This window comes from Xiphias gladius, chromosome 14, assembly GCF_016859285.1.
Source record: "Xiphias gladius isolate SHS-SW01 ecotype Sanya breed wild chromosome 14, ASM1685928v1, whole genome shotgun sequence".
In the NCBI taxonomy this organism is placed as follows: domain Eukaryota; kingdom Metazoa; phylum Chordata; class Actinopteri; order Istiophoriformes; family Xiphiidae; genus Xiphias; species Xiphias gladius.
This window is the reverse complement of record NC_053413.1, coordinates 10,297,824-10,325,382: the sequence shown is the minus strand read 5'-3', so window position 1 is coordinate 10,325,382 and position 27,559 is coordinate 10,297,824. Positions and strand designations below refer to the sequence as shown.

General features: G+C 40.5%; 1 protein-coding gene across 1 annotated transcript; it reads right to left on the bottom strand.

The window, feature by feature from the left end:
* Nucleotides 1-994: 994 nt before the first annotated feature.
* Nucleotides 995-27,343, bottom strand: hs2st1a (heparan sulfate 2-O-sulfotransferase 1a). Its single transcript, XM_040143668.1, has 8 exons — nucleotides 26,990-27,343; nucleotides 26,664-26,837; nucleotides 7,573-7,826; nucleotides 7,319-7,404; nucleotides 6,872-7,010; nucleotides 6,247-6,344; nucleotides 4,720-4,877; nucleotides 995-2,598 (listed from the first exon to the last, which is right to left on the bottom strand). Exons 2-8 carry the CDS (start codon nucleotides 26,785-26,787, stop codon nucleotides 2,375-2,377), a joined length of 1,083 nt encoding a protein of 360 aa, XP_039999602.1. The 5' UTR covers nucleotides 26,788-26,837; nucleotides 26,990-27,343; the 3' UTR covers nucleotides 995-2,374.
* Between the last annotated feature and the right edge of the window lie 216 nt (nucleotides 27,344-27,559).

The window sequence follows — 27,559 nt, the reverse complement described above, 5'->3', positions numbered from 1 at the left end:
ACTTGATGACTGTCCAGGGATTATCTGAGAGCAGGAATGAGTAAGAGTGGAAGCACTGGCTCATAGAAAATTTCTCTGGCCTCTGTTGAATCCTCTCACTTCTAATAACCGTGTTCCTATTGTAGTGCTCTCCATTTATTTTCTAAAGCAGGAAGATAGTGACTACCACAACAAGAGAAAATGCTGAATATATACATGTTTAGTCGGCATCATGAGAGCCTACTAAAACCTTATGTGCTTTTATAATAAGTTATAAAAATATAAATAAGGTGTATGGCACTAACATACTGAAAAGATAGTGGAGGAGGATATGGAGAGGAAAGGATGTGAAAATGGATAAACACACACACACACACACACAGTCAGAGGTAGAAGCAGACCTGGCAGCTCTTTATCTCCCTCTGCAGGATGCCTGCCATGAAATAATCCAGCTTTAATTTCCACAGTAGCAGCTTTATCTGTCTGTACCACTCCCTGCTCCGTTTTACCTGGTGATGATGATGTGAAAACATTCGCATTGAATTAAGAAACACACATGCACCTCTGACAGTTTTTTTTTAATGTTCTGTATATTTGTTTGGCAATCAAAAGATGAAAACAACCATGTTGTGTTTATGTTCCGTCTGACAAAGCTGCAACACAAGTAGAACTGGGTGTAGAGAAGGCACACAAAAACTGAGCGGTAAAGTACAGTACGTCCTCAGAAGAAAATTAGTACCTATTCATCTGTGTATGTAAATACTTTCGAAACTCTGGTGTGAAAGTATATCCAGTAGAAAAATTCAGGGCAGCTCTTCCATATGAAGAAATCTTTTTGCCTTCACACTATTAAGCTTCTTGATAAGACGGTGGTGACTTTTCCGACTGTTAGCAATTTGTCAATTGGAGACAACAAATTTAACTGGCCAAAAAAAAGCCCATAAAAAACTAAAATAAACCCCACCTTCAAGGTAAAGGAGAGATGCAAACTTTACAAGCAAATTAGAGGTTATTACCCCCCCTCCCATCTTTTAAGTAGACAACTGCAAAGAAAACAGCGATTTAAAGATATAGTTTGACATTTTTTAGAAACACAGATATTCAGTTTCTCGCTGAGAGTTAGATATGGAGACTGATGAGAGAGAGACTATCAGTCTTTAATATAATTCTGCAGCTGGTTAGCTTAGCTAAACAATTCATGGCTATAACCTCATATTTGACACACTCATCTAACTCTTGGCAAGAAGGTGAATAAACATATTTCCCAAAGAGTCTAACTAATTCTTTAAGCAGCAGAGAAACATTTTAGTGGACAGCCATGTATATCTGCTTCTACAATGAAAAAACAAACAAAAAAAACAACACAAAATAAAATGCAAGCACAAAAGTGAAATGTGAAATGAAAAAGCTGAAAGAAATTTACAAACTGACAAAAAGCCCAGTGTTACTTCAAAAAAGTGTTAACAAAAAACAAAAAACAAAAAAAAGGGTTAATACTGTACTGTAACCAATTTGCTTGAAAATGAAAGGGACTGAAAAAGTAGTAAATATTTACAGCAGCAGCATCTTCACCTTAGTGTCCTTACACACCTCAATAATATCATGTGTAAAAGCTGTCTACATTAGCCCGGAAAACGCTCTGGGCAATGCTGCAAAGTCACAAGAGTCATCCAACAAAACACAAATACAGTATAAAACATACACACTTGCCCCTGCAAGTACTCCATGATCACAGGATTTTTATTTCATAAAAACCTGAAAAGTTACCATTCAAGTCCAATAATACAGCACAGTAGTCAGTTTCTTACACTTAAAATCTCTTTAAGTTAGTAGTGGTGGTGAGGCATGTGGATGTTGTTTCACCATGAAAAATGTCACTGTCTTTACATATAAAAGACAACCATAGTAAAGAGTTAAAATACAACAGAACACAACCAAACAGTACAGAGCCAATGAAAATGTTTTGTCTGGATCGGGAATAGTGAAGCCAATCAGGAGTCGAGGTCTGATCAGCTGTTGGAGGGGACGTCTCTGACCATGTGCCAGCAAAGACCTTCTGCGCAGACGACCTTTGACATGGAAGAGAAAGGGAGTGGAGGCCTGGGAGCTGCTGGGAACACAACCTGCTAACACAAGCTCTTTGTCCAGTTGGCTGGCACAGATGTGAATAACAGAGCTGTTACCAGTCTTATCGCTGCGTCAGAAGCAGATTGTTCTGCAGCTCCACGTTATGTTCTCAATCACATGTACACACCGGCCACACAGTCAGTAGTAGTCTATTACACTCACCCTCACTTTCCTTCTTTTTTTAGTCTCAGACTGCACATCTGAGCCTTTACAAAAGTGTCCGTCCTTCTCCATAACACTCCAAACTCTTCAATTGACATGTGTCTCTTTAATTTTTGGGGTAGATTTTCTCATAGAAGAAGTTTTGTGCCAGCAGGTAGAGTTCCCCATCCTTTTCTCTGACAGCATGTGCCCTGACGAACTGGAATTGCTCCAGTGCAAACTCGTAGAACTCGTTCTCCATCTTCCAGATGACCGACTGCTGCAGCTTGGCAATCGACTCCTTCGTTGGCGGCTTCTTCTCGCTGGTCTTCCTCAGGTGGGATTTCTTCCCTGTGATGAGCGGAGAAGGTGATTAAAGCTGTCCGGGTACATGTATTAAGTATTCATGCATTTATATAGATGTATAAAGATAAGAGAGTGCTATATAAAAGCACTTAAGTGCTATTGATCAAATAGGTCTAATATAACTGAAGACATTACAATTTCATTTTGCTTAAGTACTCATTTTGTTACTCATTTTCAAAACTTCCTTGGCACTTTTTGTAGACTCCTCTCCACATGTCACAGCTAACCTTGAAATTCATTAACTTTTAACAATATGAGCCCTAAACACTAAATCATTCTAAATATAAGGTTCTCCTAATATGAACTACCGGCTCCACAACAAGTACCTGTAATTGTTACATCCCAAAAAACAGAATTCTGACATGTAACACATAGTCTGCTCTTATATACTTTTTTTGGCCAGTGTTTTAGGCTTTAAGTCATTTTCAATGTCCAGAATCAATCAAAGTGCTGTAAATGTAAATTCCTTCATGCAACATTTTGGTATCTTTGGAAATGAACACTTCCCTGTCAAAAGACAGATGAGAAGATTGATACCATTCTGATGTCAATATGGTATAAAGCTACAGCCAGGAGCTAATTCGCTTAGCTTGGCACAAAGATTGGAAACAGGGGGAAACAGCTAGCCTGGCTCTGTGCAAAGCTAGCAAGCACCTACCAGCACCTCTACGGCTCTTTGCGTCATATGTTTTTTTCCTTAATCCGTAAAAAAAACCCAAAGTGTAAAAACATGATGCTGCGGTTTTAAAGGGGGGTTATCTGCCAGACTATTTTTTGGCCAGGTGCAGGAAGGTACTGCGCCTGGCAAAGAAATCCTTCACAGAACCCCTTCTCAAACAAAATAGAAAAAAAAAAAATGTAACATTTTAATTAGTGAGCTTTAGAGGTATTGGTATGTGGGGTTTGTTACCTTTGGATAGAGTCAGGCTAACTGTTTCCAGCCTTTAGGCTAAACTAAGCAAACCGTTTCCTGACTGTAGCTTTATATCTACCATACAGGTATTGGAATGGTCTGCATCTTCTCATCCAGTTCTCTACAGGACAGCAAATAAGCAGATTTTCCAACATGTCAAACTATTGCTTTAAGTCAATATGATGTGTGAAATAAAGAACTTTATCTCCGCCAAGGATGTTATGTTTTCGCCCGTGTCTTATTTTTGGTTATTTTGGTTATTTGGTTATTTTTGGAATTTTCATCCCTTTCCTGAACGTTGCGAGACTTATCAGAAATGTTATCAATTTCTCAGGAAATGATGTATGGATCTTGATGTAAAAAATAAATAAATAAATAAATAAAAAACAGACATATTTATGGTGTTCAGATCTATGAGTTTGTACAATTTGGTGCAGATCCGGATAATAATCCAGATCTGGTGGAAGAAAATTCTGAATCCACATTACACACAGAGTTGGAATTACTACGTTTTATGACAAATAAATTATTTATGTAATCAGACTACTTCCTTTTTCATTTATTTTTCCTATTGTAAGAGCTAAAGAGACATGTTTAAGACCATTTGGCCTTGGCAGAGGTATGTGCTCTACCGAGGGCCATTCTAGTTATATAAAAGGTTGTGAAGTTATGTCACAGCTTTCAATCCTGTCTGATGTGTTCTATATTTCTCTTTAGGATTACCTTTAAAGTTAAAGGCAAGGGCATCTCTTAGAGCTCATAGTGAGATTGCTGGTCAGCCTAATGTCAAAAACCTGAGTTTCTAACTTTCTCTCTGAGTGATCACTTTACAAGTAAATTTATCAAATCACAGCACAGCTGTGGTCTTTAACTTAAGTGTTTGGTGATTTTGTCAGACGATGTGACGGTTGTAAAATCCTGATTTTAGCAGAGCAGAGCAGCAGCTTGGAAATGATTTGGAAATGACTGCTGGTTAACATGGAGTCTTAATGGGGCGCGTTTCAGTCACTGTTTCATACTTGATCTGTTGTCTGACAACAGAAAGAGAAAAGCATGTAAATGAGAACAGCTTTATTGGGAATTCGGCTGTAATAAAATACTGTGTATGTGAGCACAGAGAGTAGGAGAGAAGCAAAGAGATAAAGGGCTGCCCAGCCCTATACTAGGTTTTGACCTAGTCTTGTTAATGGCACCTGTTTTATACAGCTCAGTGGCTCCTCTGAAGAAGCGTGGCAGCGTGGCCTCCAGCATCATGACAAAGTCCTCCAGCTCTTCTGTTACTCCGACCAGCATGTATTCATTCACTAGGTTGTACTTCGCCTGCTCCAGAGCCCATTGGCTGCCCACGTTCCTGCAAAAAGACCATGTTCAATGTGTGCAGTTAACTTTCTTGGTATTCTGCTTAAATTGTTGGTGTTCTGCTGGTTAGATATGACAGAGAAGAGTAGAGTAGAGCTGAAAGAGAAAGAGAAAGAAAGAGACCGGAGGAATGATTAAGTGAGATGTGAGTTGTGAACTGTGTCCAGAGAGAGTTAAGACAGCAGGAGGAGCAGAGCAGAGGAAGAAATCATTAAGGCAGGAAGGTATGGGAAAAAGATTTAAGTTGGTGGCAGGTGCTGTCATTATCAGGAAATTAAATAATACAGGAGGAAGGAGATTGTTTAAACCTATAAAGTAACTTTTTGGCAAAGCATTAGAGGACTGGCAGCAACATCACCTCTTGTCTTTAGTATTTATTCAGTGTTTCCAAGGTGCCTTCCACTACTTTAATACAGTATAGTGCTAGTACACCACAGTGAACTAAATCCTAGAAACTCAGACCTTCAGTCAGTATCCTACTTCAGGAGTGCAGAGTTAATGTGAGCTTATGGAGGTTGAGAGGGATGAGTGAAGGCAGAGAGCGAGAGACTGATACAGATCATCATGTAGAGAGAATAGATCAAGGCTGAGAGAGCTATCAGAGACCTTGAGAAGATTAGTGCAGCAGATGTGACAGAAAAGGACTATGAGGCTTAATGTGGCATGCTATGAAACAAAACTCCCATTAAAGACCAAAACTAATGTGTCAGTCTAGCTCTCAATACTTACCAACTTTCCTATCCTGTCTGTGGTGCTCAACCCCTAACTTAATAATTTATACCTGAGATGTTAACCTTAAAAAATGTTACGGAAATATCATTTCACTTTTAAAAAAAGGCTAAGTAATTTCCTAAAAACAGCTGAGCTCTGTAGTTTTCAGAAAACATTACTCAAACAGAAGGAAATAGTGTATTTGTTGGACTAATTCACATTTGGTGTGCTAGTGAGTGTTTAATGCACCAGAATGGCGTATATAGGATCGGCTCAAAATAAACTACAGTGCCCATGTTCATTGTAATGAAGGAACATGTCAGCCAGTGCAACAGTTTGGCTCATTGATTTGTTTTTAGTTTATGGAAAACAATGCAACTCAGTGTCCCAGAGAATGAAGCTATATTAGGCTTTGGTTACATAGGCAATACTTGTTAGTTAGATCAATTCATTTTTGGTTTTGGTTGGAATAACACCGAAATTATCCCATAAAGTTATAAATGTCTAGACAAGAGGAAACAGGTGAAGATGAGCTGAATCAAACTTTCCTTATTCAATTCAAATATCAATACAAGAATTTAATAGACATGGTTGATAATTTTCAACACGTTGTCTGATTGTGGTACAGGGTCAGGTATTTCAGTACATACCAGCATTCAGAGTAGTGGCCACAGAAAAAGGGAATTTGGAGCCAAAGCTTCTCAGGGGCACAGTCTGAGCCGCCGGCTGATACGCATTCATCAAACGTCTGAAACACAAACGCAGTGCATAAGCATTCGAAGAAAACAGTAATTTACAAAATTAGTTAAAGGGTCAAGGATTCAAGAATGACTGAAGACAATAGTCAGACTCCTTTTATGAGCATTGTAGCAGTTTTTTCTTGCTGTATACCAGAGATGGGGGACAAATCCACATTCCTTGTTTTGTGCAAAAAAAAAAAAAAAAAAAAAAAAGTATTCCAAAGTTTATCTGAAGCTAATATGAGGCTTTAAAAGATACTCACTTGACTAACTCAGACAACTAAAGTTACAGTGCTTTAGTAAGAAATTCTGTCTTTGTGTCACTCCGCCGCAGCTCAAAAAGGAAACGATACAGGGAAACCACTTGATTTCCCATACTTTATTTGACAAAATCAGACGGCAGAAGTCTCATAGTTACAGTAAGCAAAACCTATTTCACTGTTCACATGGGCACCTGACCATTGTTTCAAGACAGACCTGAAATACAGAATTGAAAAATTAAAAAAAAAGAATAAGATTATTTGTAAATTGAAACCTTCTTGTCTCCTTGTTTCCTGCGTCTCAGGCCGGGCCGGTAGTCGTCCCCAAAACGTAAAAAGTAATAATACGACACCAGCCTTTCGATGGGGTCCCGGATCACATTTATGTAGATGGGCTTCCTCTTCACCCCAAACCTGAGACAATTGACAGTGATTGGGTTGGAAAACTCAATAGGACTTTAATCTGACTAGTTAGATTCATTTAAAGATAAATACAGATAACAAATTTAATAATAATACTTTGCTATTTGTATTGGAAACATGGTGACTTTCAGCATCAGCAATCTTACCTCGTGCTACAATCTGATCATCAAACATACTGTGTCACTGAACAGCACTACATGTCCACAAGGTGGAGTCAACCGCACAAAGCCAAAACAGGGTGAATTAAATGTTTTTTATAGTGTTGCCATTCTAAACATGTTTAATAAATATTTCTTTACTTGGTGAAGTCCAGGAAGGAGACATGTCCGTGGTAGAAACCCGGTTTCATCTCCCTCCATTCAGTCACATTCTTTACAAACCGCACCTGAACAAACCAAAATAACAATTATCATTACAATGGCTGAAATGCTTCCTTGGGTACACACAGTTTATCAAATAGTGAAAAAGAAGGAGGAATAAACATTAAAAATGAAAGGGGGAATTCAGGTTAAACTTGTTAAAGAAGCCTGTGAGTGTCAGCAATCACTCTGACCTGGTCCTGTATGGACATGACTGGGTTGTTCTTGGTAGTGTTGATGTGCAGGACATGGTAGTGGTTCTTCCCGCACAGGTCATAGGCGATGTTGGTGAAGGAGGTGCTGGCCGTCTTGGGCACGCGGTTGTAGATGATGACCACGTCATCTTCGCTATCAGACAGCGACGAAGCGGATGAGTCCCGCTCCCGCAGACCGTCCTGCGTGTGCCGCTGCTCGATCTCTCGTACCTCGTGTCTGGCGATGGCTCGTTCTAGAGGTATGATAAGAAATAAGATACAAGTGCGGTCATTTTTTTTAAATACAGAGTGGGCTTTAGTACAGAATAGTGAGCAGAAAGTAAAGTGAGATATTTATTATATGAGCTCCACCCAGCTCCAGGAGTGGTGCTCTGAAGCTGCAGCTTACCTCTGACCTCCCTGGAGGAGAATGAGTGAAATGAAAATTTATCTGTAAAAAACTGCTGTAAAGTATTACATACTTATCATATTTTTCTTTCTTCCTGCCTGTCTACAGTATAGAGTATTTATGAGTTAAATTCTTTGGTGTCACAGTGGTTTTCAGAACAAAAACATAACCATCTCCAACTCTCACATCCCTAGATCTTTGTTTATATAGTGATCAATGTTTAACATGTGTAATTTCTATGCTCAAATAGTACTAAGCTGATGCATACTTGAAATTCCTGCTAAAAATTAAGAGTTGATGATACGTGGATTTCCATTAAGACTTCATTTTAAACCTGAACCACTTCCCCCTTAAAATATCATCTAGTCCTTGTCAGAGGCAACACTGCTGTGTGATAGACTCAGCTGTAACTTCATTAAAAATGGATTTCCGTTTCAGCTCTTTTGGAGAGCAGAAAACAAACTCTTTTCCTGCTTTAAACCAAGGATAAAGAATAATGTCAAACAGGAATATTAGTTAATCATTTTGTGAGCAGCTTATTTCACAATGTGGTACCACGTCTCTTGTTCGCTAATCAGATTCAACTTTAATATCAGTTCCCAACCTTTACTTTCCCTCTCCTTATTTAACTGCCGAGTGAATTGTCTGTGTGCTCCAGTTTTAGATCAAACAAATGTACTTTCATATGGCCAAGTATGTCTTTTGTGCTTTAGTCTCTAGATAGTGTGGAATGATTCATAATCTAACCTGGTTTTCTGTTCTTACGGGAAAAGAATCACACGTCGAGGGTTAAAAGGTGAAGAGCAAGAGGTGGGTTAGAGCTAAGGGTTAGAGGTTGGTAGTTGGACAGTAAGGCAACAGTTATGTGATAGCTCAGTGGACGTTTACAGGACATCAATACACTATAAATGAGGAGGGCAGAGGTTGGGGGTGGGGGGTGGTGGTGTATCTCAATCCAAACACTGCATAAAGCTGCAGAAAAACCAGACCTCAGTGCCTCAGTGTGAATAGATTCAACACAAAGAAGCCCCGGCCTTTGTCGCCCCCTGGCTTTTCTTCGTCTGAATTCGCCTCAGATTGACTGGTGTTGAAAATGCTTCAGAGTGCTCCGCAGGAAGGATGGAGAGTGAAGAAGGGTGTGTATGTGTGTGTGTGTGTGCGATAAGAGGGTAGGCAAGACAACACTGAGCACCTAATACCCGTGGGAGCTCTCAGCGGAGCCAGCGGGCTCCTAATACCCTGCGGAAAGCCCTGCCTGGCTACTGAGACACTGTTACACCCAGGACTGGCCTTGCTGGCTTTAGAGGCTGGCATTTGGCACCAAAGGCAAATTAAGATGTCATCTGTGATTTTGCCGCCCTCTCTTATTAGTGTGACTACAGACTCACACTCACACTCACACTCACACTCACACACTCTCTCTTTCTCTCTCTCTCTCACACACACACACACACTCAATGCCCCCTCTCCTACACCCTCCTGAGCAGCTGTTAATGTTCCACTCGTCAAAGCTGGATCTGGTTACGGACAGAGCCCTGCCGCTTCCGCACGCTCGCAACTGGTGCTTCACACTGATGGCGTGGAGACGTGCCAGGTGGTTGTAATGGGTGAAGGCTGTCAGCATGCAGAACAACTGTGATGGAGACATTCATGTCCATCCAAAGCATGCATTAGCCAACAACAACAGCAATAACAGTTGCTATGTTGGAACTTTATCGCCTTGGCTCAAATGTCCTTTTAGGATTATTTTTATGATAGAGTATACAGTGAAAGGAGACAGAGAAAGGCAGACATTCAAAAAATAGAGCTGGAGTGCAACCCGTAACAATGCAAGTCATAAATATTAGGTGCCTTTAGTCTGACATGTAGTACTAGGTGTCTGTAGAACTTAGGGTCTACTCACAGTCATAAAGGCACTCAATGGTTCTTACTGTGAGCGATAGGGTCTGTATTTGTGTTTTCATCTGTGCTATTCTCACTGATTTCAGCTGGAACTAGAATGCGATCAGTAGAGTGCATACCTCCACGAAGGCCAAATTCAACAACCTACACCAGACTTCAGAGAAAAGAAATCTAATTCATACTAAGTGATCAGTATCTGCCCCCAAATTCAATGGGTTCTTCCCTGGCCCATGTCCCATCCCTCCACCAAGTTTGGGACAAATGGATTCAGTACTTTTTGCGTAATCCTGCTGACAAACAAACAAAACAGGCAGACATGGGTGAAAACAACCTCCTTGGTGGAGGTAATATATATTACCTAAAGATGTTTTCTTGAATTTTTATATTAACAATGGGACAAATGACTATGCATAATGTGAAAGAGGTCACACAGGCAGCTGTTTTCACCTCTAAAAACCCACTGTACACTGCCTGCTCAGCACTTAACAGCAGACAAAGTTAGTGACTAGGTGGTGAACATAGTGGAGCATAGATATTTTCTTCAAGAGTTGGTGGAGACCAAAAACAGAGCTAAAAAGGGAGTGAATACTGGATTTACAATGATCAAATGGCCAGAGACATGACTTCAAATTAATGCTAATGGAGCTCCATAATCTGTTGGTTGTGGAAATAGGCAGCTGTTTGCCAACACACTGCCTTATCAACCTTATGAGGTAATAATGTGTAATTGTTGTGTACAGCTTGTTACAGTACCTCCAAGTGGCCAAAAAAAAAAGAAGAAAAAAGAAATATAACTCTCCATTAATCCTCTAGTAATACAAGTTCAATTTTGATTGTTGCTTTTTTAATCATGAATATTTAATATTATATATAACATTTAAATGTAAATACCAAACAATACAACAAACAAAAATAGTACTTTTTCACTTTCTCTAGTGGTTTGCCCAGGTTTTGAGATATCCATCTTTCCTGGTGAGATTCCTGTCACCACCTCAAAACAAAGAAAGTGAATGAAATTTGTTTTTAGTACTCACAGCGCTGAAAAATAACATTTAAAACATCCGACAGCAACTCTTGCAGTGTCCCTGCTACTCTGGATGATCCACAGACCTTGCTGTCATCAGTTTTCACTGGAACTACTTTTTATTGAAGAGATACTACCAGTGAAAACTGTTGACATTGAGGTCTGTGGATTATCCAGAGTAAGGACGACACAGTTTCTGAAAAGAAATGTTGCTGTTGAGTATTTTAAATGTATAGTTTTATTGCTTTGACCACCAGAAACAAAATTCAGTTTACCTCCAATATGTTGGGATGGAGGTAGAAGAGTCAGTGCAAGATACAATGTCTCATTAATAACCTGAACAAATATAATTAAAGTTAGCTATAAGGTAAGATACCACAGGCGTAAGTGAGAAAATATATTTTTTTTGATTGAGTGACTTGACACTTTAAACTCTGTTGCTAAAGACTTAAGCAATGTTCTTATCCATTTTTTTAAACTGCTGACATCTTCAGGGCAAAACAGAGGAACATGCATCATGTAAGCTTTCTTTTTGCTTTGCTATGGCATAAACACACTATTGTAATCTTTTGCTCAGACCACCTTACAAGGAAAGCTGCCAGTCTTTCAGTTTTTTTCAAAGAGGTCGGGGAGAGTGAGAAAAGACTGCGGCTTCTGTGTCCCTAACTACAACGCCCTGAAGTATGCAAAGGACCCAGAAACCACTTGTTAGAGACATGGTGTTTTGTGCCAAATTTCCAACAACCACCAAGGAGGCAAAGCGGGCATGAAGAGGGCTTCTTAGGCTTTGGAGGAGACGCCCTATTCATTGCGAGACTGAACACTCTTGGCACAAACCTCCATATCAGAGGGCGCCACACACACACAAACTTAAGCTTAGCGCTCCCTTATGAGGTCATTTAATTAAAGAACAAAAGCCTGAATTACTATGGCCACACAGCAGGCCTCTTTTCATCCCACATTTCTGTCAGTTGCCTCCCCTCAAGCCGTCTCTGTGCATTAAAAGCTAATTATGAACCGTGACGCCAACACGGGTCTTAAACATTGTGACAACTACAAGCCTATTACTCTGAGTTTCATTCAAACTGAGAGACAGGAGGAAGACAGAGCGCTGGTAGTTGAACATATTTACTGGAGCAATTTCGTGGCTGATTAGACGCAAGAATTTGAAATCATCGTTTATATTCACTGCCACATCTGCAAAATGTGACAGGCCGTCATGTATTATTGCTATCACGTCAGATCTGATGGGATAATAAAAGTGGGAGACAGAAGATGATCCTCTCTCTAAGCAGCTCATCAATCCATCATCACTCCAATCCACCAGTAGGAGCTCTATCCCTCTTTGTGCTTCCCCTGAGAGGGTTAGCCCTTCGAACCAAAGCCTTGGGCTAGATGGGTAATAGAGATTGGCTATCAGCAGCAGACCAAGGTGTATGGCTTGTATGGTTCTGCTTGGATGCCACTGGATTGCAAAATCAATGAAGGATGACAGGGAGGAGATCTAGGTTGCTGCTGTATAAAAATCCAGTTAGTCTGCTGCTGCTGCTGGTGCTGTTTCTCCCTCTTCCCTCTATATAGACTTGGATGCACGCTACTGTTTTGCAGTGCCAGGTTTCCAAGGGGACAGTTATGTCACCACTGCAGCACTCACGAACATTTGAATAAAATGTACACTTCCAAATTTCTAATTATTCTAATACAATCTTTGAGTTTGTTTAGCATAGAGTGGATTATCAGAGGAAACAGGAATTAAGTCAGGTTGATGGAAAGATTCAGGTTTAACTAAACAGAGCAGAACCTGAAATACCATTGTTATTTAAGAGATGACAAGGAATATGAAAAATGCTGTGAAAGGAATCTGTTGTGCAGCTTTTCAGCACTGCTGGCAGCTGCAGAGAACTGAAAAAGAAGACAGATAAACGAGAACGCTTTCATTATGTGGTCGTGAAGGTGTTCAGTACATTCAAAACGCCTTCAGAGCTTTCAAACAAGCTCAGTATGACTGAAGGAACAGAGACATACACGTTCAATCACAATGCAACATATAAACTACCCGTAAAACTTTCCACTAGATTCCAATACTTTCATATAATATGCAGTATTTCATATATTTCCACTTGTTTTAGAGAAAGATGGAAACACATTTGACCCAAAGTGCAATTGTTTAGGTGGGCTTTTTGAAAGGGGAGTAATTGCCTAAGCTGAGGCATTTTTTCCCCACTGGCTTTGACACACAAGTGCGACATTGACACTCAATGAAAGGTCTCATTCACTGGACTATCCTCCACAGTACAGCTGGGGGAAAAGAGGAGAGGTGGGGGAGTCGAGGGAGAGAAGAAGAGAGGGGGACAAGGACCAGCCAGGTCTGAGTAAGATCCAGAGTGACAAAAATGTGACCAAACAATCTGATTACAATTTAGAAGATCTGGGGCAAGGCGGGATTAACCTGTTAGGGGGCCCGGGGTAAAAGTTTGCTGTTCGACTGTTTTTGATCCCCCACCTCTGGTCCTCTGTCCTTTGTGTATTTATCCTGTCACCTCACAATATCCTTTAAAAGTACTATAAGTAAGAATGTGAAACAATTAACATGTATTAATTGCTTTTTTTATTGCAATGTATGAACAGATTGTAATGTAACTTAAAAAAAAAAAGCTTCCCCCGACTTTCTCAGTTGCCTATAACAGCCTGTGGACCAATTTCTATTCTACTCGGGGTGAATTTTCCAGGAAAATTCAAAGGATGTGATGTTTATGCCTGCTCCTGATTGCCTTGGCTCAATGCCTCTCTTCCACTCCCTAATATTTCCCCAATAAAAACTAAAACAATAAAGATTTTAAAATTTGGTTTTGACAAAGGGGCCCAACAAGACTGGATGACAAGATTTGCATATAATGCAGGACAATTGTCTGAAAATTAATGTTTAAATATAATGTATAAATATCAGTAATAGATTAAGGTGTTTCATCGAACAAAAATGTAATATACTTGCTGGTTCCAGCTTCTGGAATTAGAGGATTTGCCGTTTTTCTCTGTTTTATATTATTTTGAACTGAAATATCATTTGTGTTGGCTGGACAAAATATGTTTGAAGATGTCAACTTGGGTTTTCAGAAATTCTAATGGGCATTTTTATTATTATTTTCAGAAATTTCATAGACTAAACTATGTGCTGATTAATCTAAAAAAATAATTGACAGATTAATGAATAATGAAAATAATAGTTAGTTAGAGCTTTAGCAAATTTCCTGACAAATTTGCAATTAATCAAATTACCAAATCCAAGGAATTTGGAACTATTGGGGCTCCTCTTGGTAATCCAGCCATGAGAGTCACTGAATAAGTGCCTCTAACTGAAAAATAGTAAAGCAGAGATACATACAAAAATGTCTCGTCTACAGGAAGATGTGAGGAGTCTCTACTTGTTTTGTCCTCTAGATTTATCATTAAAGGAGGAAAATCCGATTGCTAAAAATGGTGCTGTATCAAAGTCAGAATGCAACATAAGCAACAGAAAGGTTCCACTATTAAGGTTCCACTATTAAAATTCATATCAACAGATGCACCCAATGAGGTGAAGTAGTGAAAATAAAATGTCTGGCTACATTGCAGATCCTAATAAATAAGACGTTTCACAGTGATGTGATATTTCCTGTCCTGGACTTGGCACCGCCGCTTTGTAGGGCTCCATAAATCCAGGCCATAGAGTTTCTCATTGTTATGACTTTCACGGTAGCTCTCCTTTTACTATAAGGCACAGAGAGGAGGAAGAAAGGTGAGGAAATTACGGGAGGGTGGGGCTTGGTGGGCTGTTAAGGTCATGAGCCGGATTTCCACCCGCAACATTGGGAGCGCAAGGGAGGCACTTCATCCTCCAGAGAGATGCTGCCCTCCCAAACAATCCATGTAAAGGCCACGTATCCTGAAAAGCCAGGAAATTACTTTTTTTCCTCTGCAACAAAATAAATTGTTGAAAACAAGCATGTTTTTGTCAGAGAATGCCGACAAAGCATTCCTCAGTTATAGAGAAGAGACAAAACTTGTCTGTCAGCTCTGACAAGGGCAACACAGTGAAGACAGTTTAGAGTGGTTAAGTGGTTTGGGGTATGGGTCTTGAGACCATAATTACTCCATTTAGTGTCATTGAGAAGGAAGATGTTAACACTAGAACACTTCAGAAATTACTTTTTTGGGGAGAAGAGACTGAAAAAGGGTAGGCCTCAGCTGAGGCTGTTGCAGTTTTTGCTCCTTGGAGTTCATGAACTATAGATAAAATACAAGCTTTTTGACTAAACTCAAGGGTTAACTAAATAAGCTGCAGCCACATGTGGCCCATTTATAATTCCTAGTCTAAATGAAACCCATGTCTCTATACTAATGATAACAATCAAGAATAGATCGAGATGATAATCATTATGGTTCAACCTGCCACTTTTCTCCCCTAATATGTCTTTTGTGAGATCGAAGCTGGTGGTGTTGTCTGACAGGGTGAGCCAATAATGTCTGGGTAAACAGTAAGAGTAAAGGGGGCCACATTCTGTCTACTTCATCAAAAACAGCTAGTCAGATGAGATTATGAAGCAATTTACACAGATGGCAGATCCCATCATTCCCCTGCCTGTTTAAGTAAAGGCAGGTCTGACAAGTTGTGTGTGTGTTTGTGTGTGTGGGTGGGGGGGATTGATTGGAACAGATCTCAGTTTGGCACAGATTGTCAATGACTAAGCAGTGGGAATTAACATTTTCTGAAGCATTTGCACTTCAAAGGAAGGAGAAAATAACTGGGTAACTCTTGTCAACAGAAGAGCTATTAAATGTATTTGTTAGAGGAAAAGAAACCACAGGAGGAAAGTCTGTGTCACTGTTAATGCTTGGGCCAAAGCCTCTCAAACACTGCGGTCAAATCTGTGAGTGTTAAGTGGGAAGAAGTGGAAATGCACAAATTAAACAGTAGCTGAGTACATATAGATTCACAGTAAAACGCAACTCAGTTTTGCTCAGATTCCTCATATCCTAATATAACAACAAACAATGTTGGTATAACAGGGCAGATCTGGTTCCAAGTTACAACCCAGATATCTGATGTTCCCTTTCCCTCTCTATCTCTCGGCCCTGTAACAGATAATTAATAATGCATATATGGGAGTCCAGGGAAAACTCCACACTCTATTAGACAGAGCAGACGACAGCTATTCATAGCTTTAATGATGAGTGCGAGAGACAGGTGAACACCACAGAGAATCTGTCCCACACAGAAATGTGCTACAGAGCAAGAACAACGTTATAGAGACCATTTCTGCACCGAGATCAGTTCAACTTGTTATCACCTCTTATCATCTCTGCGGGCTTATCGGTGTCTCTTTCATCTCCTAGCTCTCTGCTTCTCTTCTTTCATCTCATTATATTTAGCATCTGCAGGCCATCTTACCAGCGAGGATGTTGTACTGTGTTCACCATTAGAGGATAACTGTGTTAGGATGAACAGGTCCCATCTTTTAGCCTCCAGATAACAGATTCCAATACAGTACCTAAACTCAGGGTTTGGGTCAATATGAAGTACCCATTCCCTACCAGAGATCTTTTTTTTTCTTTTACTGATTTAAAATCTATAAGCTTCACTATGTGGAATTGATTTGGATCATTCCTCTGTGTCTACGGTCACATGAGGCTGTACAAACATATCAGTTTCAGTTTGATTTACGCACTAAAATCTCTCTTACTGTCCATCCACCATGATCCAGATGAGAGAGACTCTGAGTGGGTTAAGATATGTTTGACGCACTGTATTCATCTACAAAACATTCACAGCAATATTAAAAGGGAACTCCACTGATTTTCACATCAAAGCCTGTTTACAGGTCTTGGGGAGGACTACTTCATATTTGAAAAAAAGTTGTATAAAGCCTTTCGTGGCTCTGGAGGGAGCTGTGTGAAATCTGGAAAATTTCTTCAAGTGATTTCACTTGAATCTGTTGGGTTGAGTTTAAAAATGAAAAAGATCTGGGGGGGTGGAGTTATGAAGAAGTGAGCTCACCAGATCTCTCTCAGTTGTGCATGCCTTACCTACTCATTTGTAGTTAGAGATGCAGATGAAGCATTGTTTCAGTCTCAGTCCTCTATTAGTAAGACTAAATATAATTTTTGGGGTCAGTTTATTAATAATAAGGATATTTAGCTGAATGGTTACAGCATGTGCCACATAACTGCAATGTCCACAGTACGATTCTGTCTGAGATCTCTCTCTCCCCTGGTTTTCTGTCTGCTTCTTCACTACCAACTGTCCAATAAAAGGTGAAAAATGGCAAAAAGATATTCAGGCCTCAGTCCAAGAGCAGATTCATTATTAGGTAAATAGAAATATGGTTAGGTCCACAAGTATTTGGATAGTGAAAATTTTCATAACTTTGCCTCTGTACACCACCACAATAGATTTAAAATGAATCCATCAAGATGTGATTGAAATGTAGACTTTCAACTTAATTCAAGGGGTTTAAAAAAAAAAATCACATTAACTATTGAGGAATTAGACGGTGAGAAATTACAGCCATGTTTTATACATAGTTCCTCATTTTTGGAGGCTCAGAAGTAATTGGACAATTGACTGACAAATATCAGTTTCATGGCCAGGTGTGACCTGTTCCCTCATTATGTCATGAAAAATTAAGCAGATAAAAACATCTGGAGTTGATTCCAAGTGTTGAATTTGCATGTGTTAGCTGTTAATGGGAATTCTCAATATGCTTTCTAAAGAGGTGTCGATGCACATGAAGGAGGCCATCATGAAGCTGAAAAAACACTGGTGGTGCAAACCACTGGCAACGTTCAAGAACAGAAAGGCCAGATTACTTTTTGCCAGAAACATCTAAAAAAAAAAATAAATAAAAAAAAAAAAAAAACCACCTGTCCAGTTCTGGAACAAGATCCTTTGGACCAAGATAACTTGTACCAGAATGATGGGAAGAGAAGAGTATGCAGAAGGAAAGGAACGGCTCATGATCTACAGCACCACATCATCTGTCAAATATGGTGGAGGCGGTGTTATGGCATGGGCATGTATGGCTGCCAATAGAACTGTGTCACTGGTGTTTATTGATGATGTGACTGCTGATAGAAGTGTATGGGGCTTTACTATCTGCTCAGATTCAGCCAAATGCTGCAGAACTGATAGGACAGTGCTTCACAGTACAGATGGATAATGACCCAAAACATACTGCGAAAGCAACCCAAAAGCTTCACAAGGCAAATAAATGGAATATTCCTCAATGGCCATGTCAGTCACCTGACTTCAACTCAACAGACTAAACTCAACTTTTCACTTACTGAAGACAAAACTGAGGGCATAAAGACCAACAAACAAGCAGCAACTGAAGGCGGCTGCAGTAAACGCCGGCTAAAACATCTAAAAGGGAGGAAAATCAGGATTTGCTGATGTCCATGGCTTAATGACTTCAGTCAGTCATTGACGGCAAAGGGTTTTCATCCAAGTATTAAAATAATCCTTATATTTATAATCATGTTGCTTTGTCCAATTACTTTTGAGCCTCTGAAAATGAGGGACTATGTATAAAAATGACTATAATTCTTAAATGGTTATGGTAATATTTTTGTTAAACCCCTTGAATTAATGGAGTAATCCAAAAAGTAACTGGCATACAAATCAGTGATTTAATTAATTATTAGCAACCCCAAAGGGTGGGGAAAAAATAAGGCAACATCATTTTGATGCATGTGCACATTTGACTTATATTGCTCCTGAAGGTTTATATAACTGCATTTACAAAGTTATAAAAACTTTGACAAAGTGAGGTAGTATTTATTGTGGATCAACCATGTCTGGGTGATACCCTTTTAATAAGGTCAGAATCAGGAGCCATACTATTCCAGTGTACAGGACTGGTGCTTTAATATTGGTCAGATGCAAGACATGAAAGATATAAAATGCTAGTCTAATAAAATACAGCTTGATAAATCAATGTGTTGTGTAGTAGTACTGACTGAGCAGAAGTCGATGGAAAGTTTTTGACAAAAAACATGAACACCACAGAAAGAGATGCAGACACACAAATCTACTGATTCAAACTCAGCAGGGGACAGTCTGAGTGCGGGGGCTGAATATTCAGCAACCCAGATACTTCATTAATGAGGTGCATGCGCGCACACAACCACACACACACACACACACACACACACACACACACAGAGAGACATACAACACAGCTGTTTGCCATGTACTTATTTGTATTCTGTCTAATGAACTTCAAGTTGAATTTCGGGCAAATTGGCAATGCTGCACACACTATTCAGCACACTGAGGAGAGGGAAAGAGACATGCAGAGAGACAGAAACCAAAAAAAGAGACAGAGACAAAGAAAAGGACAGAAAGAAAGAAAAGGAAGCAAAGACAGGGATAAAAGAGGTGGAGAGGTCTGACTGGAAGAGGAGTGGAAACAGTGTGGTAGCCCCAAACAGTTTATCCCTGAGGGCACCTGGCGTTAGACAGCAAAACAAGATAAAGGCAGCTTTAAGCCAACTCTACAACTAATAAGAGCAAAGTTGAACCAGAGGCTGAGGAAGAAGAAGGGCAGCGCCGCTCCACCATCTTCCTTTATCCCTCTGTGCTCTGACGAAATTGGTTGTAAAAATGCTGCAGGCGTGCTTTCTTCATTCCTTTTTTTGTAGGGGCTTATGATTTTCACCAACTGGGGCTTTAAATATTTCTGTGTCGCAATGAAAATTAAATCATCTCTTTCGTTTCTTCTTTTCTCCTCAACCCCCCCCTCCTCGCTCCACATTTCCTCCTGCTTTGTTAGCACCTTATTTCTGAAGCCAGCAGCGGATATTCTCCTTTCAGGCATCCATCCGATGGGGTTAGTAAAATACAAGAGGGATTTTAATATCACCAAGGAGACTCTGCACATAAATAAAGAAGTTGTTTACAACTATTGATCCAGAAGGAGCTGGATGGGAGTACTGTCATTATAAGATATTATCATGACAGAGGTTTATCAGCCGCCCCCTGTTTCCCATGTCAGAGGAGGAGCTGAATGGTGCCTGAAAGAAAAATAAACCCTGCTAATTCTGCTGAGAAGAGTTAGCAGAGTTAGCATTATGGGGTGACACCTGCTGTCAAGTGTTTACAACCACACACTCCACAATGTGTCAAAAAACCCAAAGGCATGTGAGCCCCAGAGAGTCTAAATTTGATCTTGTAGCTTCTATCACGTGGAAAACGAAAAACAGATTATTTCATAGACTACATGTATGAAAAGTCACATCAGCACAGCAGTCAGGATCCATGTTCACTCTGAGCAGCTCTGCAGGACAGTTCGCTGACCTACATTGGATTTATCACTTCAACTAAATAATATCTAATCAGCCATCAATTGGAGCTCCACTCGTCCCCAGAAGTTCAGTCAATATAATCTGGCCTGTGGGGTTTTGGTGCCACACGAAGCCCATTTCTTCGAGTTGAGTGAACTGACACCTCAGCCCACCTCCCCCTCAGTGACGGGGGAGGTGGAGGGAAGAAAGCGAGGAGGAGAAAAGTGTGTTTGTGCAAAGAGGTAGGGAGGGAATATTGGGGAGAGGCCAGCTGAAGGGAGTGATGGGTAGTATTCGAGCGGGGTGTTCTTCAAGAACGGCCTCCAATTACATCCAGGGTGTGAAACCGTCCATAACACCCTGTTTAGCCTGTCTGTCATCCTGATAACGCAGCAAATGCAGAGCTGGCTCCAGTTGCTGCTGTGCGCCACTTTGCAGGAACACATTCCCTGTCAGACAAAGTGTGTGCCAGGGGCCATAAATCCTTGTGCCCAATCAAAGCCTGCTTCTAACAATACACCGAAAACCCAGTATGACCATTAGCACTCTGCCTCCACACCTCCCACAACAAATCCATCCCCGACACATACACCCATCTCCGCAGTGGGCTCCCCTCCATTAGCCGCTCAAATGGCATGTTTCAGAGAGTGACTGAGCAGGCTGGTCCAGGCGATAGACACTACTGGCTGCTTACAGTAGCAGATGCCAACGTGCAGAGTGAAAGCAAATGACTCATGCACCTTTTATATGCCTTAGGGAAGCTAAAAACAGACATGTGAGGTGTCAGCGAGAGTTCAGAGGGAAACTGAGCACTGTGTCAACAGAGAGGATAAGAAAACAACGAGAAGAAGAAATGCTGGAAGTTACACATTTCGGAGGTTGAGGTTTGCACCTGGAATTGTGGAAAGAAATGGGCCTCAGTCAAGTCGAGTGCTTCCGATGGGTCTCTAATAATTTAAAAAACGAAGCCACCGTTTGGTGCTGCAGCCCTCTGAGTCACAGACAGTAGTTGACACACACTTGACATATGTTTAGGAGTAAAAGAAATCCGGGTAGACGCTTGGATCATCAATAATGCAAAAATTGAAACACAACTGCAGCTCAAGGTCTTATCAGCAACAGAATGAATGATGTGCAGCTTAAGGGTACAAAGTGGTCTCAAGTCCATGCAGTGTGTGCATGAGGACAGACTAGCGATGTCTGACCTATGTCCTTTCAAGATTAAATTCCTGACCAGATCCCCTGGTCCCCTGGCAGCAGTGTGAGGGTGGGCTCGAGGCTGTGAGTGCCTGGCATGGCAATCAAAATCAAATTCAAACGCAGGCCTGGGAGCGACAAATGAATGCTTAAAAGTCTTGCACCAGCTCTGCAAACACTTTGACAATGAGCGCATGCATCTCCTCTTTCTTCTGCATTCAACAGCATCTCTGTTCTCTTTCAGAGCTCATCACAGAGTCGCTTGTGTCTGGTACTAAATATCATCACGCAACAGATGGATATTGAATTCATTTAATCAGTCTGAATAATGGCCAGCAGATAAAAGGCGATGATGCTGAGGGGAAAAGTCCCTAAATATCTGTCCTGTTGGTTGAGACGCAGCCCTCACATGGCCTGCAGGGCAGGAGGGTGAAGAGGCCATTTGCTCCTGTTACAAGGGCCATGATGTGACAGCTTTATAACAACTTCCATTTATGTAGCTAAATATACCTCAACTCCCCTCTAGAATAAACCTACCATCTATTTTTGTTTTGTTTTTTGACTGATTTTAAAGCATCAAAAAGGGTCAAAAGGCTGCTCAAAAGCTGGGATTCCGAGAAAGAAAACTAAAATTTTTATGAATAATCTCCTTGAGGAAATAAGTTCAGCATGGCTTGAATCTATCAAAACAGGTAGCAAAGACAGGTGTTTCACAAATAATGATGTATTAAACTGTGTAATGAACATGCTTTCAGCTAGAAAAGACAAGAATCAGGAAAAAAGGGTATTTTCAGAACCACTACTGAAAGAGATGGCACTGGTATCCTTTTTTTTTTTTTTTTTTTTTTTTTAAATTTTCTTTACACTGGTGGCATTATTGTCTTTACTGAGCTTATTCTTAATTAATATGAGATCTCATCCTTCAGCCTTAAGACTCAAGTGTCAGACTTGTACATCAAAAAAAATCAATGTCAAATTTATTTGCATATAGCAAAGAAAATTCATCCATCCATTCACTGGCTATACTGCTTATCCTTTGAGGGTCATTAGGGGGCTGGAGACGATCCCAGCTTACACTGCAAGAGAGGCTGGGCACACCCTGGACATATCGCCAGTCTATCACAGGGCACAAAGAAAATTCATGAAGATATTTATTTTACATGATCCCCTTCATGAAGATGTTCACCTTTTTTGTACAAATTCAACTGGGCTCAAGGCAGGCTTTTATTTTGGCATAATTCTTTAAGTGTCCAGTCCTTCTGGTTATGGCCATCTGTGTTGGCTTCATTTTTAACCAACTGATGTAAGTTTCTCAACTGGTTGAGAAAATGTAATCACTGCTGAATCGAATTCTGGCATTTGTCTCCTATTTGACATCAATGAAACATCATGCTAGAAAGACAGTTTTGTGAATGTCAGAATAAAGTAGCATGAAATTACTACAACTCAGAGAGAGTTAATGCAACCCTGACAGGGAAAGTTGCCTTGAATCCCCGTTTGTGCCTCTTTATTAAATGAACTTTATTTCTATCCATCCATCCATCCATCCCTCCACAGTCCGTCTGCATTACTGTTGAACCATTGGGCTGCAGTGCTGGTGGGCAGTCGGAGAGAAGTACTGTCAGAATAATGGATTAGGCCCACAGCAGGACACACAGCTGCCTCACGGCATGATTGTAATGCAGGAGACTTCTCAGTGAAACCTTGGGATGACGATTAGCTTGGAAGCCAGCACAGCTTGTCTGCCCTGTGGGAGGTGTCTAATGGAGGAAATGATTCAAGCTGCGTGTCGGGCAATAGGATCCCACGCTGTGAGGAGAGGGTGCCTGCCATTCTAACTCACGTGAAGTTAATTGTGAACATGTGAAGACATGATACAGAAAGCTAGCGTATAGTACTGCTTCTTCCAAAAGTCTGTCTCCTAATTATCACTTAAAAGTTCATCTTGGTATCTTGCTTTGGGTTTGGACGCCACCTGTCCTTGTTGTGGTCGTTACGCTGCTTTTTATTGTTGCACAGATGGACCTGCAGCAGGCGTACCTGGTAATGTGACTGGCCCTGTCAGCATCGTGCCTGTGAAAGCCTCAGTCACAACTATTTGGCTATGCAGCACATAATTCAGAGCTCCAGTATACAGACGTCTGCTCAGTCCAGTCATCCATCAGAGTGCTTTCTGCCAAGTCAACAGATTCTCGTGGTGGTGGGCAGTCAGGGGAAAGGCCTCTCAGGTTCTATTTCAGCATCGGGAAAGTGTGTATGTGTTTTTGTGTATGTGTGCAGAGTTTGGATTTTCACTGGGTGTAAAGTATAGCCCTTTAAAGCAGCAGTAAACCATGTCACAGGCCAATATAGCCATCTATTCCCACAGGACTCCTGATTGTTCCAACGTATGAAAACACAGCTGGGATACTTTAGTAAATTAAGATGACTGTTAACCATCTTATTCACAATCTGGCCTTAAAACACCTCAACACAGCATCATCTTCGACTCATCTGTCAACGTCTGTCTATTAATTGCCAAAATGTAAGCCACAGGATTGGTCGTTTTAAAAGACCAACGATTTTTTTCATAACCAATTAATTTGCTGTTGGTCTGCACAATGTCAGAAAATAGTGAAAAATGCCCATTGCAATTTCCAAAAGTGAGGCTGACATTTAAATTCCTTGTTTTGTCCAAAACCCAAAGATATTCACTCTATTGACAAGGAAAACAAAGATAAGCAGCAAATATTCACATTTGTGAAGTTAATTTTTATAGTTTGTGATTGAAAAATGAGTAGAATGATTATTTGATTATCAAAATCGTTGCTGATTAATATTCAGTTGATCGACTAATCAATTAATTAACCAATCCACCGTTTTAGCTTTAGTCCCAGTAAAAGTAGCCTGACATCAACTGAAACATCGTTATTAGTCGAATCACAGACAATTAATCACAAACGAACCAGATAATCAAATACTCTATGTAATTTATCATGCAAAAAAGGGATTCAAATATCCATTGATTGTCCATTCATTGATTAGTTGATTGACAATTAATCTGCAACAATTTTGATCACTGACAATGTCATTTATCACCGTTTTATATCACTGTAAACTGAATTAGGGCTGGAACTGATCATTATTTTCAATATCAATTATTGTGCCAATTATTTTCTCAATTAATCGTTTTGTCTTAAAAACATCCGAGTATAATGAAAATGCTCATCACAGTTTCCTAGAGTCCAAGGCAATTACATCAAATGTCTTGTTTTCTTCAATCAGCAGTCTAAAACTTTACAGTAAATATTCCATTCACTATAAAGTAAGATAAGGGAAAACAGCAAATGCTCCCATTTGAGAAGCTGGAACCATCAAATATTTGGCATTTTTGCTTGAAAATACATTTAAATGATTAAATCGATTATCAAAATAGTTGCTGAAAAATAGTTAATTTTCTGGCGATCGACTTACCGATTAGTCGATTTAATCGTTACAGCTCAAAATTGAATCTCTTTGGGTTTTGTACTACTGGCCAGCAGATCGGAAAAAAATTAGCAATTTGAAGACGTCACCTACTGTTCTAGGCAATTGTGATGGATTTTTTTTCTATCTTCGCTATCTGACATTACATAGATTTAACGAGTGACTGAAAAAGACTCAACATATTAATCAGTAATGACAACAGTGGTTAGCAGCGACTCTAGGAGGAACTTAGTGTCATGGTGCACACAGGCACACCGGTGTTTTCATTTAATTTGGCTTATTAGACCTCTTTCCATAACTGCGTGTGCCTGTACAGGCTGTGTTTGATTGATAGCTCCCTGACTCTACTGTTTTGTTGTTTTTGAGTTTTGATGCACCGCTTACACCCTTATCATTCTTAAAAGATACATAGAGTTTGGTGACCTCTTATTTCCCAGAATAGCTCCACCCAAATCCACCCTAATCAACACTTTTTAGTGTCTATAATTACACCTGTGCTTTTTCTTCTATAACATGTCAAAATATCTGCCTTGAAAAGGTTGCCCCCCTCAGTGCCATGCTCCTACACTCATAAAATGACACAAGAGGTGGTGTGTGAACCCCTGAGGTGCACTGGTTGCCTACATCTCCCTACTGTTCCTTAAAATAAAATCCCCACAGTGGAGGCACCAGAGAGATAATCCTGTAATGTCCCAGATCTTTATTGGGACTGAGCCCCTGATGGGAGCTAGCAATGAGATTTCAACACAGCGACGACCACGTTTCAATCACAGGAAAGAGTTTGGTAAAGGGGTAGGAGAGGACTTACAGCAGGGTGGTGTCCCGATGCATGCAGAATATTACTAAAAATTACTTTGAGCAAAAAGATATTTTCTGATGGTCTATGAGCACTGGAATATTTTCCTCACTGACTGTTCCACCTTACAGTCCAACTCAAGAAACACCACCCTGATCCAGCTCGAGTTCATGTCTTATTACAGTATTTCTTAAATAGCTTTTAATTACTCATCCCATTTGCATGCAAGTGTACTCAAGCTGAAACAATTAGGCAATTCATCAATGAAATGATTGACAGTAACTTAACCCACAACTATTTTAATGATAAATTAATTGTTTAAATAGTTTTTAAACAGTCTCCAGTCCCAGCTTTTAAGTTATGAGGATTTGCTGCTTTTTTTTTCTCTCCCTGTGTGACAATATCACTTTGAATGTAATATTTTCTTGGCTTTTAGACTGAGGGTTTGACAAACCGAGACATCTGGAGACATCACCTCGGGTTTTAGGAAACTCGGATGGGCATTTTCCAGTATTCTCTACCATTGTTGAGCCCACATGATTACTTGCTTAATTATAATATATATAATAATATATAATTTATATAATAAACAGGCTGAAGACAGCAGCACCTCCTAAATCTCATACTGCATTTCACATATTAGGATGAGAGGTAGACGCTATATGTAAGCATTAAATTACTACAAATACTCAGAATGGTTCAACATTTTAGTCTCCAAGTCATGCAAAGTTCAGTAGGACAGCTCCCACATCCTTAAAAATTTCATGACTGTGTGCCATTGTCTGAACCATATGATGAAGCATGTGTGGTGGATGAAGTGCTGCTCTCTCAGTACACTGCCTCTCATTGACCCCAAATGCACAACAATGGGGATGCACAGATCTAAACTGACCCAAGAAAGAGACCTCACGCACAGCCTGCGCTGTTCCTGGATTGCTGTGACGGGATGGGATCGGGCTTGAGCCGATTAAACTTACCGAGCTTTCCCCGGGACTCCTCCAGCTTCTGGATCTGGTTCTCCAGGAAGAACATGGCCACTGCGAACGCCAGCAGCGCCAGAAGCTGCAACTTGGGCGGCATCATGACTCTGAGCAGCCCCATCAAATCATCCAGAGCGGGATTTGGTCAGTCCATGCTCAGAGGAGGAAAAACTGAAAACACACACACACACAGCGACGACGGCGATTACAAAGCGGCTGAGTGTCTGTGCATGGCCCTCTCTCCCTCTGTGTGTATGTGTGTGTGCGTGTGTGTTTGTGTGTGTGGATATCTCCCAGTGCTCTAACTCAAATCCACTGGTTACCTCAAATGCGAAGTGTTCATACTCGGCTTGGTTATTTCATCAAGTCTGTTCTCTACAGCGGAGCGTCGTGTAGCCCTAGGTATTTTTTCCAGAGAGATTTGTCCCCCCCCCCAGGGTGTAGGAGCAGTGATACCAGCCGCTGTCGCCTGTGTCCCCCATGTAGCGCTGCCCTGTCCCATCCAGTGTATTAACTACCGCACCACGGATGGACTATCACTACCAGTAAGGTCATTGGATGTATGAGCAGTCCACCACGCTGCTGAGGCTTTCTATTCGCCGACAACCACTGTCCGTTCAACCCGGATTGGACCCAATGAACAAACTGACCTCATCGCCGACAGTAGATGTCGCACTTCTTTCCCGGACCATGACATGACAGTAGAGGCGAGGAAGAAATTACATGTCGACCTTGGTTAATGCCAAAACTAAAAACGGAAAAAATAAATTAATTAAACTCATCTTAATCCTTATTATATTTGTCAATATATGTATATAACACGTCTGAACGATTTTAGTTCAGCAGGCGTCGAACTCTTTTGAAAACAGAATACGTCAGTATCAGAGTATAAT